This window comes from Symphalangus syndactylus, chromosome 13, assembly GCF_028878055.3.
Source record: "Symphalangus syndactylus isolate Jambi chromosome 13, NHGRI_mSymSyn1-v2.1_pri, whole genome shotgun sequence".
NCBI lineage: Eukaryota > Metazoa > Chordata > Mammalia > Primates > Hylobatidae > Symphalangus > Symphalangus syndactylus.
The window spans coordinates 43,860,627-43,877,160 of NC_072435.2; the positions used below are offsets into that span (position 1 = coordinate 43,860,627).

The following is a 16,534-nucleotide window of genomic DNA, read 5'->3' on the forward strand; positions in this document are numbered from 1 at the left end:
GCTACTTGGGAGGCTGAGGCAAGGGAATCGCTTGAACCCGGGAAGCAAAGGTTGCAGTGAGCTGAGATTGTGCGATTGCACTCCAGCCTGGGCGGCAGAATGAGACTCCATCTCAATAAAATAAATAAAATAAAATAAAATAGCTAAAGAGGATTATCTGGGGAGAGAGAGGTACCCATGTGCGCAACACAGGCTGGATCTAGAGTAAGACCCACTTGGGTTCAAACCTGCTCTACCATTTACAGGCCTGGTGACTTCATCCCTCCAAATCTCAGTTTCCTCTCCTTTCCTCTGGAAGTGACCAAAGTAACTGTGCCTACCTCATTGCTTTGTGCTTGTATGTAATGAGCTAATGCAATAAAATGCCTGGCGCACAGGAGGTGCAGAATAAGTGTTGCTCTGTTCCAGGCAGGCCCAGAGTGCTCCGGTTGTGTCCCAAACACACATGTACTTTATTACCTCTAAAACTTTGCACGTGCTGTAAAGTTCTGCCTCACCTGCTCTTGCCCCGCCACCCACACAAGGCAAACTCCTACACATCCCTTAAAGCCCTACCTACAAGATAGGTTTCTTTTCTCTGTTCAACCCCTGACCTAGAGAGCTGGGAGCATCCATAGGCACCGGGTTCTGATGCGGCCTACTGTCATGTGATGTGAGTTCCTGGAGGGCAGGAGTTCTGACCTACATGCAGCAGGCACACAATGAAAGCTTGTTCAATGAAAAAAAAAAATGAATGAATGAATGGTCACTTGGGAGAGGCGGCTCCCAAGCGGACACCCAGGAGTCCGCCAACCCCTTTAGTGCCCGCATCCCCTGCTCTCTAGGGCCTGTAGGTGGTCGACAAAAAGGGGCGGGGATGGGGTGGTTCCGGGTGGGGTCTTCAGCCCTTCCGGTGCGGCCCCTTTAAGAGGCGGGGCCTGCGGGGCGGGCGCCGAGAACGTCGGGGCGGCCCGAAGATGGCGGCGGTGGCTGGACCTGGGGCTGCCGCGGCCCCGAGCTCGCTGCTCCTCGTGGTGGGCAGCGAGTTCGGGAGCCCGGGGCTCCTCACCTACGTCCTGGAGGAGCTCGAACGAGGTCGGGCTGGCCCGGGGGCGCGCGGGAGCCCGGGAGGCGGGCGCGTTCGCGCGTCTGGGCCCGGGGCCGGCGGGGTGGGGCGGCGGCGGCGGGGCCCGGGCTCCGGGGCGGGGGTCGCGGGCCTGGGGCTGGGTCCCCTTCACCGTTAGGCGCACGACGCGGGCAAAGGCGGGGTGCCTGTGGGTGCCCGCGGAGGAAGTGGCATCGGGGCCTGGGCTGGGCAGGCTGCCCCGCCCCAACTCCGGGTGAAGATAGGGGAGGGGACACGGGCCTGGGCTTGGGGACCCTTGCAGTTGCACCACGGCTCCGCTTCCCGCCCAACTGGCCCGCCCAGGGAGGAGGGCCTGGGGTCGCTTTGGATCTGCAGGTCTTAGCAGCTTAGAGATTTCCCGGAGGGAGAAGCAGATATGGGGGAGGCTGGGCCTGGAGCCCCGGGGCCCGCTTTCTGTTGCCGCACAAGGAGCTGCTAATTGGGGTGTGGGCGGGTGCGGCCTGCCCTGGGGATTTGGCACCTAGGGAGGTGAGTCATAGGTGCACCTGCCAGGTTCACCTGCAGCCACTTGGCACAGTGGGACTGGTGGGCGTGATGCGCCCGTGGGTGGAGATGGGTGTTCATCCCCCATCCCTCGGAGCATCTGGACCTGCGCGTTTCATTGCGTGTAAAATGGGACAGGAACACGCACCTCGGTTCATGTGCTTGAGGAGTGTTTAGTGAGCACCTGCTATGCGCCAGGCCTTTGGGCAGTGGGCACAGGGATATGGCCGGGATAATAGACAGGTTCAGCCCTGCCAGCACAGGTCTGGTTTGGGGATGGGCCCAAAGCGAGTGAGGAGATGGAACAAGCTTCCAGCTCACATGGTGTCAGGAAGGATCAGAAGGCTCTAAGGGACTGAGAGGACAGTCAGTCTTAGCACACGAAGGTGCTGAGGGGGAAGGGCCCGTGGCCAGTAGGAACAGGTGGGGGAGGCAGGGGGATGGACTTCCAGGCAGGGGGAACAGCTGTTGCAAGGGCGGTTAGTGGAAACGGGTCTGGCAGGGCATAGGAGCAGCGAGGAGGTGGAGATGGAGGAGGTGGAGGCTTTGTTGCTGATGAGTCTTGTCTGTAAAATGATGAGGTATGCTCTGGGTCCCCTGGCTCAGCTGCGGTGAGACCTGAAGGTGTTGGGTACTTCTGAGTCTTCAAGCTGTGAGTGAAGGGAGGAGGCTGGGGCGCTCCCCACTCACGGGGTGCTAATTATTGAAATATTCTGGGAGCTGGGGGGCCCGGCTGAACTCCCGCCTTGATCCCTCCTTCCCACCAGGCATCCGGTCTTGGGATGTCGATCCTGGCGTCTGCAACCTCGATGAACAGCTCAAGGTCTTTGTGTCCCGACACTCTGCCACCTTCTCCAGCATTGTGAAAGGTGAGGCTGGAGTCCCCCTGGCTGCTCCCTACCTCTTGTTCATTGGGCAAGTGCCAGCCGTGTGCCAGGCATGGGGAGGTGGGGTGCAGCTATAAATAACAACAGTAATAATACAGTTGAGACCTTTCAAATGCAAGCCCTGACCCAGTGATAACACCCTCAGTCCTCAGCAACCTACAGTGCAGGAATTGGTGTTTTTGTCCCTGATTGACAGATGATGAAACTGGCATTGAAGGGGGAAGAGGCAGGGAGATCTCTGAGGAGGGGTTTTTTTGATGAGAAACTGCTATGACTGGTGTGTCCAGTGGAAGGGAAGGGCCCCAGCCAAGACCCAGCAGTGAACAGAACATCTAGAATGGACTGAGCGCGGTGGCTCACGCCTCTGATCCCAGCACTTTGGGAGGCTACAGCAGGCGGATCACTTGAGGTCAGGAGTTCGAGACTAGCCTGGCCAACATGGAGGAACCCTGTCTCTACTAAAAATACAAAAATAACGGCGTGGTGGCAGGCGCCTGTAATCCCAGCTACTCGGGAGGCTGAGGTGGGACGATCACATGAACCCGGGAGGCAGAGGTTACAGTGGGCTGAGACTGCGCCACTGCACTCCTGCCTGAGTGACAGAGTGGGAGGGACTCTGTCTCAAAAAAAAAAAAAAAAAATCTGGAAGGTGGAGGGGGCACTGAGCAGGCCCTGGAAGATGGAGTGTGGGCCCCTTGCAGGCAGGGACTGAATTTGGTTCACAGCCGCAGGCCTGGGTATACAATCGGTAGGGAACTGAAAAGGAGTGAGATCAAGAAGGGCCCAGCTCACGAGGCTCCCTTCTGGGGAGACCCAGAGTGAGCAGGGCAGCAGGCGGGCAGGCTTGAGTGTTGCCTGCAGCCGCCCCTTGCTCCTGATGGTCTCTTGAGTCACCTCCCGGCTGCTGCTGGAGAGGAAGGAAGTGTCTGTAGTCTCATTGTCCCAGTGGGTCCTTGTGGCTTCCTGACACTTCATGGGGCAGAAAGTGGAGCTGGAAATCCTGTCTGCTGTGTGTGAACTTCGTGGCCACTTCCGTTCTTTATGCCTTGATTTCCCCACCTGAATGGGGCAATATCCCTGTGTGGCAAAAGGCGTGCTAAGGCTGGGTGGGGTGGCTCTCGCCTGTAATCCCAACACTTTGGGAGGTCCAGGTGGGAGGATTGTTTGAGGTCAGGAGTTCAAAACCAGCTGGGGCAACATGGTGAAACCCTGTCTCTACTGAAAATACAAAAATGAGCTGGACCTAGTGGTGCACACCTATAGTTCCAGCTACTCAGGAGCCCGAGGAGGGAGGATCGCTTTTACCCAGGAGGCAGAGGCTGCAGTGAGCTAAGATTGTGCCACTGCACTGCAGCCTGGGCAACAGAGCGAGACCCTGTCTCAAAAAAATAAAGTTAGGCCTGGCATGGTGGCTCATGCCTATAATCCTAGCACTTTGGAAGGCTGAGGTGGATGGATCACCTGAGGTCAGGAGTTCGAGACCAGCCTGACCAGTATGGTGAAACCCCGTCTCTACTAAAAATACAAAAATTAGCTGGGTGTGGTGGCAAGCGCCTATAACCCCAGCTGCTTGGGAGACTGAGGTTGGAGAATTGTTTGAACTTGGGAGGCGGAGGTTGCAGTGAGCCGAGATCGTGCCACTATACTTCAGCCTCAGCAATAGAGGAAGATTCCATCTCAAAAAAGAGAGACAGAGAGAGGGAGGGAGGGAGGGGAAGAGAGAGGGAGGGAGAGAGAGAGAAAGGAAAGAAAGAGAAAGCTAAATGTGATAGGGGCGAGAGAGAGAGAGAGAGAAAGGGAAAAGAAGGAAAGAAAGAAAAGTTAAATGTGATAAGGGCTGGCAACACTGGAGGGTCTCTACCTCTCCAGACTCAGCCTTGTTCACAGTTCAGTCCTGCCTCAGGGGCCTTGGCTGGTGCTGTACCCTGGTCCGGGTTGGCCCTCACTGGCCCTCCCCTGGCTCTGGCTCCTTGCCACCCCTCTCTCACAGTACTGATGTTTAAAACACATATGGGCCCTGGGGGACAGAGCAGGGTCAGGATCCTAAAAACAGCCCCACTTCAGCCCCTGCCCTTAACGCTGCCCCATCCCTAGCTGAGTCCTGCCTCAGGGCCTTTGCTCCGGATGTACCCTGGTCCACGTTCGCCCTCATTGGCCCTCCTCGAGCTCTGGCTCTCTGTCTGAAAAATAAATGTGGCCGGACGGGTGCAGTGGGTCACATCTGTAATCCCAGCACTTTGGGAGGCCAAGGCAGGCGGATCACCTGAGGTCAGGAGTTTGAGACCAGCCTGACCCACATGTTAAAACTCCATCTCTACTAAAAATTCAAAAAATTAATGGGGCGTGGTGGCATGTGCCTGTAATCCCAGCTACTTGGGAGGCTGAGGCAGGAGAATTGCTTGAACCCAGGAGGTGGAGGTTGCAGTGAGCCCAGGTTGCACTGTTGCACCCCAGTCTGGGCAACAAGAGCAAAACTCCGTTTCAAAAAAAAAAAAAAGAGAAAGAAAAAGGCCGGGCACAGTGGCTCACACCTGTAATCCCAGCACTTTTAGAGGCCGAGGCGGGCGGATCACGAGGTCAGGAGATGGAGACTATCCTGGCTAACAGAGTGAAACCCCGTCTCTACTAAAAATACAAAAAATTAGCCGGGTGTGGTGGTGGGCGCCTGTAGTCCCAGCTACTCGGGAGGCTGAGGCAGGAGAATGGCGTGAACCCAGGAGGAGGAGCGGAGCTTGCAGTGAGCAGAGATTGCGCCACTGCACTCCAGCCTGGCAACAGCGAAACTCCATCTGAAAAAAAGAAAAAATGGTGGCATCACTCACAGGGGTGACAGCTGCAAACCAGGCCCTGCGCACGATGGGGCCCTCTGGTTACTGCCTCTCTTAGGCCAGCCGGGGTGGTTTGAGTTTCTCTTTCTTGCATGGTCCTGCCCTGCTGCTCTGCCGTGTGCCTGTTAATCTCCATATGATCCCTGGGTGGGTTCCCAGAGGGGTTCGTGTTCCCTGAGAGTCACACGGGGGGGGCAGGATTTGACTCCAGGACGGCCTGATTCCCCCACAGGCCAGCGGAGCCTGCACCACCGTGGAGACAACCTGGAGACCCTGGTCCTCCTGAACCCATCAGACAAGTCCCTGTGTGATGAGGTAGGGAATGGCTGACGTCCTGGAGGGGGCGGGCTGCTGGGACCCGTGCCTTCTCTGTCTTCCTGTCTCGTGTCCTTGTCTTCATGCTGCCCCAAATCCTCTCAAGACACCCGGCACCACACTTCTTCGCCCACAAAGCCTTCCCTGTGGCTCCAGCCTCCGCTTCTTCCCTCCTCTGGGGTGGGAGCAGAAAAGCCTGGAGTTTGGGAGGGAGGGGAGGGTAAGCACTCCCAGCTCAGGGCCCAGGACAGCATGGGTCTGGAGGTGGGAAGGCCAGAGCAGCCTGAGGTTTGCGTCCTGTGGGTTTCCTCCAGCTAGGCCCCAGGAGTTGTCTGAATTGATTCACTAATATTAACCGACTTGTGGCTATCTGTACCCTACCAATTATATGTCCAGAAGATGAACCAGACAGCCCTGGGGCATCCCACTACAGACCTTCTTACAGGTTGATTCCTTGGATCAACTTTTCCCTTTCATTCCCTTGAGGGGCTCTCAGTCTTTAGGAGACAGCGAGACACAGACACCCCCAGCCCTGTGGCATCGGGGCTGGGCTGGAGGGAGAGGTGTACTAGAGAGAGCCCAGAAAGGGCAGGGAGTGCCTTCAGGAGGAAGGGACATCAGAGTTGGGCTTTGTAGGATGAATAGGAGTTTGCTAGGGTTGCTTCAGGGCCCAGCAGGAGACCTGGAGACTGCCCTCATAGCTAGTTGAGTACTGGGCTGGTCGTGAGGTGAGGACAGGAGAGGGGTGGTTTATGTATCGACTCGAGGCTACCCCAAAGAGGACTGCTGGATATGTCACTGCACAGAATGGGGCCTTTAGTGTTCACCCCCTCCCTCAGCTCCGGAACCTTCTGTTGGACCCTGCCTCTCACAAGCTACTTGTGTTTGCTGGGCCCTGCCTGGAGGAGACAGGGGAGCTGCTGCTACAGACAGGGGGCTTCTCACCTCACCACTTCCTCCAGGTCCTGAAGGACAGAGAGGTAAGCCACCCCTTTGCCATCCCCCGCTTCCCCAGCTCTGAATCCTGGCTTGTGTGCATCAGGCTGTGTGGCATCAGTGACCTGCTGTTTTCCATGTCCTGGTCTCCCCCTCCTCTGTAGGATGGCAGTGGTGACACGTGCCTCCTGGCTGTCCGGGGTCAGTCCTATTGCCCACGAAAGGGTGTGGTGTGAGCTGGGTTTGTAGGTCAGCAGATGTCCCAAAGTCCTGATGTGAAATGGAGCCAAATGAGTCCTTCCTGGTGCCCGCAGTCTGGGTAGGACACATGGGCAAAATGGCAAACCTCATTTTCACATTGTAGTAGGGCACTTAAAAGTGGTGAGAAAAGGTTCAGTAGATAGAGGTGGGACGTGGAGAGTCTCCTGGGAGGAGAGAACGGTGAGTGTAAAGGCCCTGGGGCAGGGAGGCATTTGAAGGGGAGGGAGAGACAGGAGGTGAGGCCAGATCACAGAGCTTCCTGGCGCTGGAGAAGGTTGGGTTTTGGTGGGAGGGTCCTGAGGAGCAGGCCTGGAGGGAAGGATGAGGGTGTCCTTGCCCAGTTTTCCCACCGGGCTAGGTGTTGCCTGGCTCTAGGTGGGCCCTTACCTCTCCCCCTCCATACAGATCCGGGACATCCTGGCCACCACGCCCCCACCTGTGCAGCCGCCCGTACTCACCATCACCTGCCCCACATTCGGTGACTGGGCCCAGCTGGCACCCGCTGTGCCCGGCCTTCAGGGGGCGCTCCGGCTCCAGTTGCGGCTGAACCCCCCGGCGCAGCTGCCCAACTCCGAGGGCCTGTGCGAATTCCTGGAGTACGTGGCTGAGTCTCTGGAGCCGCCGTCCCCCTTCGAGCTGCTGGAGCCCCCGACCTCCGGGGGCTTCCTCAGGCTGGGCCGGCCCTGCTGCTACATCTTCCCTGGAGGCCTCGGGGATGCCGCCTTCTTCGCCGTCAATGGCTTCACTGTGCTGGTCAACGGTGGCTCAAACCCCAAGTCCAGTTTCTGGAAGCTGGTGCGGCACCTGGACCGCGTGGATGCCGTGCTGGTGACCCACCCTGGCGCCGACAGCCTCCCCGGCCTCAACAGCCTGCTGCGGCGCAAACTGGCGGAGCGCTCCGAGGTGGCTGCTGGTGGGGGCTCTTGGGACGACAGGCTGCGCAGGCTCATCTCCCCCAACCTGGGGGTCGTGTTCTTCAACGCCTGCGAGGCCGCGTCGCGGCTGGCACACGGCGAGGACGAGGCGGAGCTGGCGCTGAGCCTCCTGGCACAGCTGGGCATCACGCCCCTGCCACTCAGCCGCGGCCCCGTGCCAGCCAAGCCCACCGTGCTCTTCGAGAAGATGGGCGTAGGCCGGCTGGACATGTATGTGCTGCACCCGCCCTCTGCCGGCGCCGAGCGCACGCTGGCCTCTGTGTGCGCCCTGCTGGTGTGGCACCCTGCGGGCCCCGGCGAGAAGGTGGTGCGCGTGCTGTTCCCCGGCTGCACCCCGCCCGCCTGCCTCCTGGACGGCCTGGTCCGCCTGCAGCACTTGAGGTTCCTGCGAGAGCCCGTGGTGACGCCCCAGGACCTGGAGGGGCCGCGACGAGCTGAGAGCAGAGAGAGCGTGGGCTCCCGGGACAGCTCTAAGAGAGAGGGCCTGCTGGCCACCCACCCTAGACCTGGCCAGGAGCGCCCTGGGGTGGCCCGCAAGGAGCCAGCACGGGCTGAGGCCCCGCGCAAGACCGAGAAAGAAGCCAGGACCCCCCGGGAGTTGAAGAAAGACCCCAAACCGAGTGTCTCCCGGACCCAGCCGCGGGAGGTGCGCCGGGCGGCCTCTTCTGTGACCAACCTCAAGAAGACTAGTGCCCAGGCGGCACCCAAGCCCCGCAAAGCACCCAGCACAGCGCCCAGCACATCCCACTCTGGCTTCCCGCCCGTGGCAAATGGACCCCGCAGCCCGCCCAGCCTCCGATGTGGAGAAGCCAGCCCCCCGAGTGCGGCCTGCGGCTCCCCGGCCTCCCAGCTGGTGGCCACGCCCAGCCTGGAGCTGGGTCCGATTCCAGCCGGGGAGGAGAAGGCGCTGGAGCTGCCTTTGGCCGCCAGCTCAATCCCAAGGCCACGCACTCCCTCCCCTGAGTCCCGTCGGAGCCCTGCAGAGGGCAGCGAGCGGCTGTCGCTTAGCCCATTGCGGGGCGGGGAGGCCGGGCCAGACGCCTCACCCACAGTGACCACGCCCACGGTGACCACGCCCTCACTGCCTGCGGAGGTGGGCTCCCCGCACTCGACTGAGGTGGACGAGTCCCTGTCCGTGTCCTTTGAGCAGGTGCTGCCGCCATCCGCCCCCACCAGTGAGGCTGGGCTGAGCCTCCCGCTGCGTGGCCCCCGGGCGCGGCGCTCGGCCTCCCCACACGATGTGGACCTGTGCCTGGTGTCACCCTGTGAATTTGAGCATCGCAAGGCGGTGCCCATGGCACCAGCACCTGCGTCCCCCGGCAGCTCGAATGACAGCAGTGCCCGGTCACAGGAGCGGGCAGGTGGGCTGGGGGCCGAGGAGACGCCACCCACATCGGTCAGCGAGTCTCTGCCCACCCTGTCTGACTCGGATCCCGTGCCCTTGGCCCCCGGTGCGGCAGACTCAGACGACGACACAGAGGGCTTCAAAGTCCCTTGCCACGACCCTTTGCCTGACCCCCTCAAGGTCCCCCCGCCACTGCCTGACCCATCCAGCATCTGCATGGTAGACCCCGAGATGCTGCCCCCCAAGACAGCACGGCAGACGGAGAATGTCAGCCGCACCCGGAAGCCCCTGGCCCGCCCCAACTCACGCGCTGCTGCCCCCAAAGCCACTCCAGTGGCTGCTGCCAAAACCAAAGGGCTTGCTGGTGGGGACCGTGCCAGCCGACCACTCAGTGCCCGGAGTGAGCCCAGTGAGAAGGGAGGCCGGGCATCCCTGTCCAGAAAGTCCTCAACCCCCAAGACTGCCACTCGAGGCCTGTCGGGTGAGTACTGGAGCTGGGGCGCTGGGCTGGGTTAGCAGCTGCTTAGGCTGGAGAGAGCATAGCTCGTCCTCCTGTTTTTACTTTTTCAGTTTTTTTAAAAGAGATGGTCTCACTCTGTCTCCCAGCTGGAGTGCAGTGGTGCGATCACAGCTCATTGCAGCCTCGAACAATGGGGCTCAAGCCACCCTCCCACCTCAGCCACTCCAGTAGGTAGGACTACTGGCACGGCCACCACACCTGCCTAATTTTAAAATTTTTGGTAGAGATAGGGTCTTACTATGTTGCCCAGGCTGATTTCAAATTCCTAGCCTCAAGCTATGTGCCCACCTCAGCCTCCCAAAGTGCTGGGATGACTGGTGTGAGCCACGGTGCCCTGCCAATCCTCCTGTTCTTTTTTTTTTTTTTTTGAGACAGAGCTTCATTCTTGTTGCCCAGACTAGAGTGCAATGGCATGATCTTGGCTGACTACAACCTCTGCCTCCCGGGTTCAAACAATTCTCCTGCCTCAGCCTCCCGAGTAGGTGGGATTACAGGTGCCTGCCACCACGCCTGGCCAATTTTTGCATTTTTAGTAGAGTCAAGGTTTCACCATGTTGGCCAGGCTGGTCTCGAACTCCAGACCTCAGGTGATCTGCCTGTCTTGGCCTCCCAAAGTGCTGGGATTACAGGCGTGAGCCACCACACCCAGCCAAGTCCTCTTGTTCGTAATTACTGTGTGATCTCAGCCGTGCCCACGCTCTCTGGGGTTCATTCTCCTGTGAAATGGAAACTGACCTCAGTGTTGAAGCACTCGCCATTCTGAGGTGCCTGGGCAGGTGAGCACGTATGCCAACTGTGGGTTTCTAGAAGCCACAATAAGTAAAATGAAACAGTTGAAAATTTAAATAGCGTATTTTATGTAACTGATTGGTTAGGAGGACCCGGCCTATGGTTGCACTCATAGCAGAGCAAAATCAGCAAAGAGAAAGGCACATAGGGTGAAGTTCAAAGGAGACCAGGCAGAAGCTTCCAGAATCCTCTCCCAGTGGGGCTGCACACCACAGGCTTCATTTCTCTAGTAGCAAGTTGTAACAATGTGTCCCTCATGGAAGCTCATTAGAGACAGCATGTCCAAGTTCCTATTGGGCCATTACATAGGCATCCTCTGCCTGGCACACACACTCTAGACTCCCCAAAAAGGAGAAATCAGGTGTGTGGTCCAGTCCAGGCACAGGGAGCCCCTCTCAGACAGGGAATGGTGGGAACCCACCTCCTAAAATCCAGAGTCCCAGAGACAAGCCAAAGGCTCACATTTTAAGCAGGCCTTGTCAGGGGGAGGGTCTCTGGCCTGCTGTGCTGTTTTTTCTTCGTTGTTTTTTTTTTTTCTGAGACAGAGTCTCACTCTGTCATCCAGGCTGGAGTGCAGTGGTGCAAACATGGCTCACTGCAGCCTCGACCTCCCGGGTTCAAGCAACCCCCCCACCTCAACCTCTCAAACAGCTGGGACCACAGACACACACCATATCGCCCAGCTAATTTTTTTTGAGATGGTGGCTCGCTCTGTTACCAGGCTGGAGTGCAGTGGTGCGATCTGAGCTCACTGCAACCTCCACCTCCCGGGGTCAAGCAATTTTCCTACCTCAGCCTCCTAAGTAGCTGAGATTACAGGCACGTGCCACCATGCCCATCTAATTTTTGTATTTTTAGTAGAGACGGGGTTTCACCATGCTGGTCAGGCTGGTCTCGAACTCCTGACCTTGTGATCTGCCTGCCTCTGCCTCCCAAAGTACTGGGATTACAGGCATAAGCCACTGTGCCCAGCCTATGCCCAGCTAATTTTTAAATTTTTCAGCAGCACTGGGGTCTCACTATGTTGCCCTGGCTGGTCTTAAACTCCTGAGCTCAAATGATCCTTTGGCCTCGGCCTCCCAAAGTGCTGGGATTATAGGCATAAGCCACCACACTCGCCTCAATGTTTAATTTTGGATGAACTGCCAGACTCTTTTCCACAGCAGCTGCTTGACGCTAGCCAGTCTAATGGGTGTGAGGTGGGGTCTTATTGTGGTTTTGATTTCCATGTCCCTAATGATTAGTGATGTTGAGCATCTTTTCATATGCCTATTGGCCATTTGTCTGTCTTCTTTGGAGAAATGTCTATTCAATTACTTTGCTCATTTTAAAATTTTATTTTGCTTTTTAGAGACAGGGTCTTGGTCTGTTACCCATGCTGGAGTGTAATGCAAACACAGCTCATTATAGCCTCAACTTCCTGGGCTCAGGTGATCCTCCCAGCTCAGCCTCCCAAGTAGCTGGGACTACACAGGTGCATGCCATCGTGCCTGGCTAATTTGTTAATGTTTTATAGAGACGGAGTCTCACGGTGTTGCCCAGGCTGATCTTGAACTCCCAGCCTCAAGCAATCCTCTCGCCTTGGCCTCCCAAAGTGTTGGGATTACAGGCATGAGCCACCACACCTAGCCCCCTTTGCCCATGTTTAAATTGAGTTGTTTTCCGTTGCTGACTTTTAGGAGTTTTTTAAATCATTCTGGACATTAGTCCTTTAGCAGATATATGGCCTGCAAATATTTCCTCCCATTCTGTGAGCTGCCTTTTTATTCTTTTGATAGTGCCCTTTGATGCACAAAAGTTTTAAATTCTCATGAAGTCCATTTTATCTATTTTTTTCTTTTATTGTCTGCACTTTTGATATCAGACCCAATAAATGATTGCCACATCCATTTTTTTTTCTCTTTTTCTTTTTTTTTTTTTTTTTTTCCTCAGATGAGTCTCGCTCTGTTGCCCAGGCTGGAGTGTGAGAGCACTATCTTGGCTCACTGCAACCTCCGCCTCCTGGGTTCAAGCGATTCTCCTGCCTCAGCCTTCCTGAGTAGCTGCGATTACAGGCACCCACCACCACACCTGGCTAATTTTTTTGTGTTTTTAATAAACACGGGGTTTTACCATGTTGGCCAGGCTTGTTTCAAACTCCTGACCTCAAGTAATCTGTCTGCCTCGGCCTCCCAAAGTACTAAGATTATAGATGTGAGCCACCGTGCCTGGTCAAGTCCAACACTGAGAAGCTTCTACCCCATGTTTTCTTCCCGGAGTTTTAAGTTTTCTGTTTCATATTTAGGTCCATTTGGAGGTAATTTTTGTATGTGGTAAAAAGATCCAATGTCATTCTCTTGCATGTGGAGGTCTAGCTTTCCCGGCACCATTTGTTGAAAAGACTGTCCTTTCCCCATTGAATGTTTGGAACGCTTGTTGAAGATCATTTGACCGTACATGTGATGATTTATTTCTGGACCTCTATTCTATTCCATTGGTCTATATGTCCGTCCTTATGCCAGTGCCACACTGTTTTGATTACTGTAGCTTTGTAGTAAGTTTTGAAATCCAGAAGTGAGAGTCCTCTATCTTGATTCTTCTATTTCATGATTGTTTAATTTCCTTTTCACATTGTTCATTGTTCACGTATAGAAATTCAACTGTGTTTTGCCTGTGGGCTTTGTATCTTGCTTCTTTGCTGAATTCATTTATTATTATTTTTTGAGATGGAGTCACTCTGTCACCCAGGCTGGAGTGCAGTGGCACAGTCTGAGCTCACTGCAACCTCCACCTCCCGGGTTCAAGCAGTTCTCCTGCCTCTGCCTCCCGAGTAGCTGGGATTACAGGTGCCTGCCACCACTCCCAGCTAGTTTTTGTATTTTTAGTAAGAGACAGGGTTTCGCCATGTTGGCTAGGCTGGTCTTGAACTCCTGACCTCAAGTGATCTGCCTGCCTCAGCCTCCCAAAGTGCTGGGATTACAGGCGTGAGCCACTGCACCAGGCCTGATTTTTTACATTACTGTTCATAAAGTCTGTTGAACTGGCATTTTCTTGTAGAATTAAATATCTGTGCCTGGCTTTGGTATTAAGACAATTCTGGTCTTATAAAATTAGTTACGAAGTGTTCCTTCCTCTTCAGTTCCTTGGAAAAGTTTGAGAAAGGCTGATGTTAGTTCTCTAAATATTTGGTGGCTTCCCCAGGGCTTTTCTTTGTTGGGAGGTTGTAAGTTACTGATTCATTCTCCTTGCTAGCTACAAGTATATGCTGATTTTCTATTTTTTTGTGATTGTGCCTTGGTAATTTTTGTGTTTCTAGGAATGCGTCCATTTCGGTTGAGGGAATGCATTTGTTGGTGTACAGACGGGGTAGTACTCTTACCCCCTGAGCTGGGCAGCAGCTGTGATTGTAAGATGCAGGGTCTGGCAGGCTTCTTGTGCCTGAGACCCAGCCATATCCTTTCATTCCATTGATCATTCACTTGCCCAGGGCTGGTGGCCTTGTCCCCTGTGGCCCTAAGGTCAGGGTTTGGACAAGGCCTGCAGAGCTTCTGTCTCATCGCCATCCAGCACTCTGCACTGATCTTGGGCCCGCCTCTCAAGGCTCTGTCCACCCACCCTGGCTCCCCATCACCCTTGGGGCAGGGATTCTGTCTGTCTTGGTCACAGCCCTGTTTCAGGGCCTGGTGCCCAGGAGGTTCTGTTAAATACCCCTTGAGCAAGTGAACCAGACAAATGCTGCAGAAGCAGCAGAGTGGTCCAGGCACTGGCTGCTTTCAGGGCTCAAACTCTTAAACCCTCTTCCAGGAAGCATTCCCTGATTGCCACCCACTCACCCCCCAGCCCTGGGGGTGTCTATGTCCAGGGACTGGCTGGGGATGAGTCAGGCTCTTGGCACAAAGGGGTGGCTGGTGGTGTTTGTAGAGTGAGTGAAGAGTCACTGGAGTCAAGGCGTGGTGACATGCACCTGTAGTCCCAGCTACTTGGAAGGCTGAGGCAGGAGGATCACTTGAGCCCAGGAGTTTGTGGCGAGCCTGGGCAGCATGGCGAGACCCCATTTCTTAAAATAAGATTCACTGGAGTCATGACTGCACCAGGGCTCCCCAGAAACCTCTGAGTTCAGGCCTCCTGCTGAGGAGGGAGCTGCTCTGAGTGGTGCAGGTCGAACTTGGAGCCTCCGCCCCTCCTCAGCCCCAGGAGCTCATCCCTGCCTCCCCATCCACCCGCCCTCAGGGTCAGCCAGCAGCCGGCCCGGGGCGTCGGCCACCCCACCCAAGTCCCCAGTCTACCTGGACCTGGCCTACCTGCCCAGCGGGAGCAGCGCCCACCTGGTGGATGAGGAGTTCTTCCAGCGCGTGCGTGCACTCTGCTACGTCATCAGTGGCCAGGACCAGCGCAAGGAGGAGGGCATGCGGGCCGTCCTGGACGCGCTACTGGCCAGCAAGCAGCATTGGGACCGTGACCTGCAGGTGCGTGTCACCCCAGGGTGTCTGGTGGTAAGCGTAGTTAGCACAGGTGGGTAAAACCACCCTCAACCCTCAGAGACTAAGCTATGTCCCCCAGGCCACACGGGAATGGGGGCGAATGTGGGAGTCTCACATGGCTCAGCCCTTAGGGGTCTCTTCGGACTCTGATTCTGTCGTGTCACCGTTGTCATCGGCTGTGCTGGAAGCCTGGGGGAGGATGCAGGGCCTCGTGAAGCCTCATGGTTCTATCCCTTCCCCAGACACCTTGTCACTTAGCCATTGTTCCGCTGTGAGAATTAGTCGGGATGGAATAGGTGGGCTGGGTGGTATCTGTGCGGCTGAGAACCCTCCCCCATGGCTGCATGAAGCTGAGAGACTGAAACCAAGCCCTGCAGGGTGAGGCACGTGTGGGCAGAGGGAGGACCGCCTCACACCGCGGCCCCTGCCCTCCCACAGCTGCTGGGCTGGCTTCAAAGGAACGTCCCTGTAGGGTGCACAGCCCAGGCAAAGGCCCAGAGGTAGGAAAGAGGTTGGTGTGTTCAAGGAGCTCGGGGAGATCCAAGTGAGTAGAGAGGGGTCTCAGGCCAAGGAAGGCCTTGCAGAGGAGGAGCTCCATCTCCTGCGTGCTGAGAAGGCTCTTTGGGTGCTGGTTGGGAGGAGCAGGGACCTCACAGGCGGGCTGACCACCCACTGCATACCTCAAGGTGGAGCACACAAGATCAGGGAAAAGCCTGGAGGGGTCTCAAATGCCAGGAAAGGAAGGCGACTTGGGCCCCAGACCAGAAGGGCAGGGGGCACCCCCTCACTGGTGGTCCACCCTCCCCCACACACCCCCCCCACCTGCAGGTGACTCTGATCCCCACCTTCGACTCGGTGGCCATGCATACGTGGTACGCAGAGACGCACGCCAGGCACCAGGCGCTGGGCATCACAGTGTTGGGCAGCAACAGCATGGTGTCCATGCAGGATGACGCCTTCCCGGCCTGCAAGGTGGAGTTCTAGCCCCGTCGCCGACACGCCCCCCACTCAGCCCATCCCGCCCTGTCCCTAGATTCAGCCACATCAGAAATAAACCGTGACTACACTTGGCTGTGGCCTCTCTTCTTTCTGTGATGGGAGACTTGGCATGTACCTCCTGGTCCTGCGGGTGGGGACAGCTTCCATGAAATCCCCAGCGACCCTGCGGTCAGGCCCACTCTGGCCTCTATGTCGCAGATGGGAGAAACGCAGGCTTCGCCGGGCCTGGTTTGGGGAAGGAAGTGCCTCTCACAGTTAATGACCGCTGGCCGGTGGAGCACCTGACTGCAGCCTCCACCCCGACCCAGCAACTGTGAGGGGCCCAAGTTATAAGTGCGAAGTAGCTACCTGACTACCTGTCACACAAACCAGTTGGCGGCAGGGGGAGATTTAATACCCGTCTCTGCTCCAAAGCCATCAAACAAAAGCTATCCTGCTGTCCCGTCCCTAGAGGAGATGGATGCCTGTTCCAGAAAGTCTTACTCTGCAGGAAGGACTTACAGAGGAATCTGAAACCCAGAGATTACAGAACATCCACTTCTGACTAGCGCACTCTGACCCCTCTGCACAAATACAGGCACTTAGGTTTACTATTAGATACAATGTCGTCTGTACTGGGTTGAATGGCAGCCAGCCCCCAAAACACATTC

At 56.5% G+C, this 16,534-nt stretch overlaps 1 protein-coding gene across 3 annotated transcripts; it reads left to right on the top strand.

Moving 5' to 3' along the window:
* The first annotated feature begins 902 nt into the window (after positions 1-902).
* On the top strand, positions 903-15,955 carry MAP1S (microtubule associated protein 1S). Of its 3 annotated transcripts, none has more exons than XM_055239278.2 (7): positions 903-1,074; positions 2,377-2,478; positions 5,557-5,639; positions 6,479-6,619; positions 7,242-9,597; positions 14,635-14,870; positions 15,714-15,955. In XM_055239278.2, exons 1-7 carry the CDS (start codon positions 957-959, stop codon positions 15,867-15,869), a joined length of 3,192 nt encoding a protein of 1,063 aa, XP_055095253.1. In that variant the 5' UTR covers positions 903-956; the 3' UTR covers positions 15,870-15,955. The 3 variants fall into 3 exon arrangements, with proteins under 3 accessions (XP_055095253.1, XP_055095252.1, XP_055095254.1); XM_055239277.2 differs by having other exon boundaries at positions 939-1,074; positions 14,635-14,864; positions 15,708-15,955; XM_055239279.2 differs by lacking the exon at positions 903-1,074 and adding an exon at positions 1,187-1,872.
* Positions 15,956-16,534: the final 579 nt, after the last annotated feature.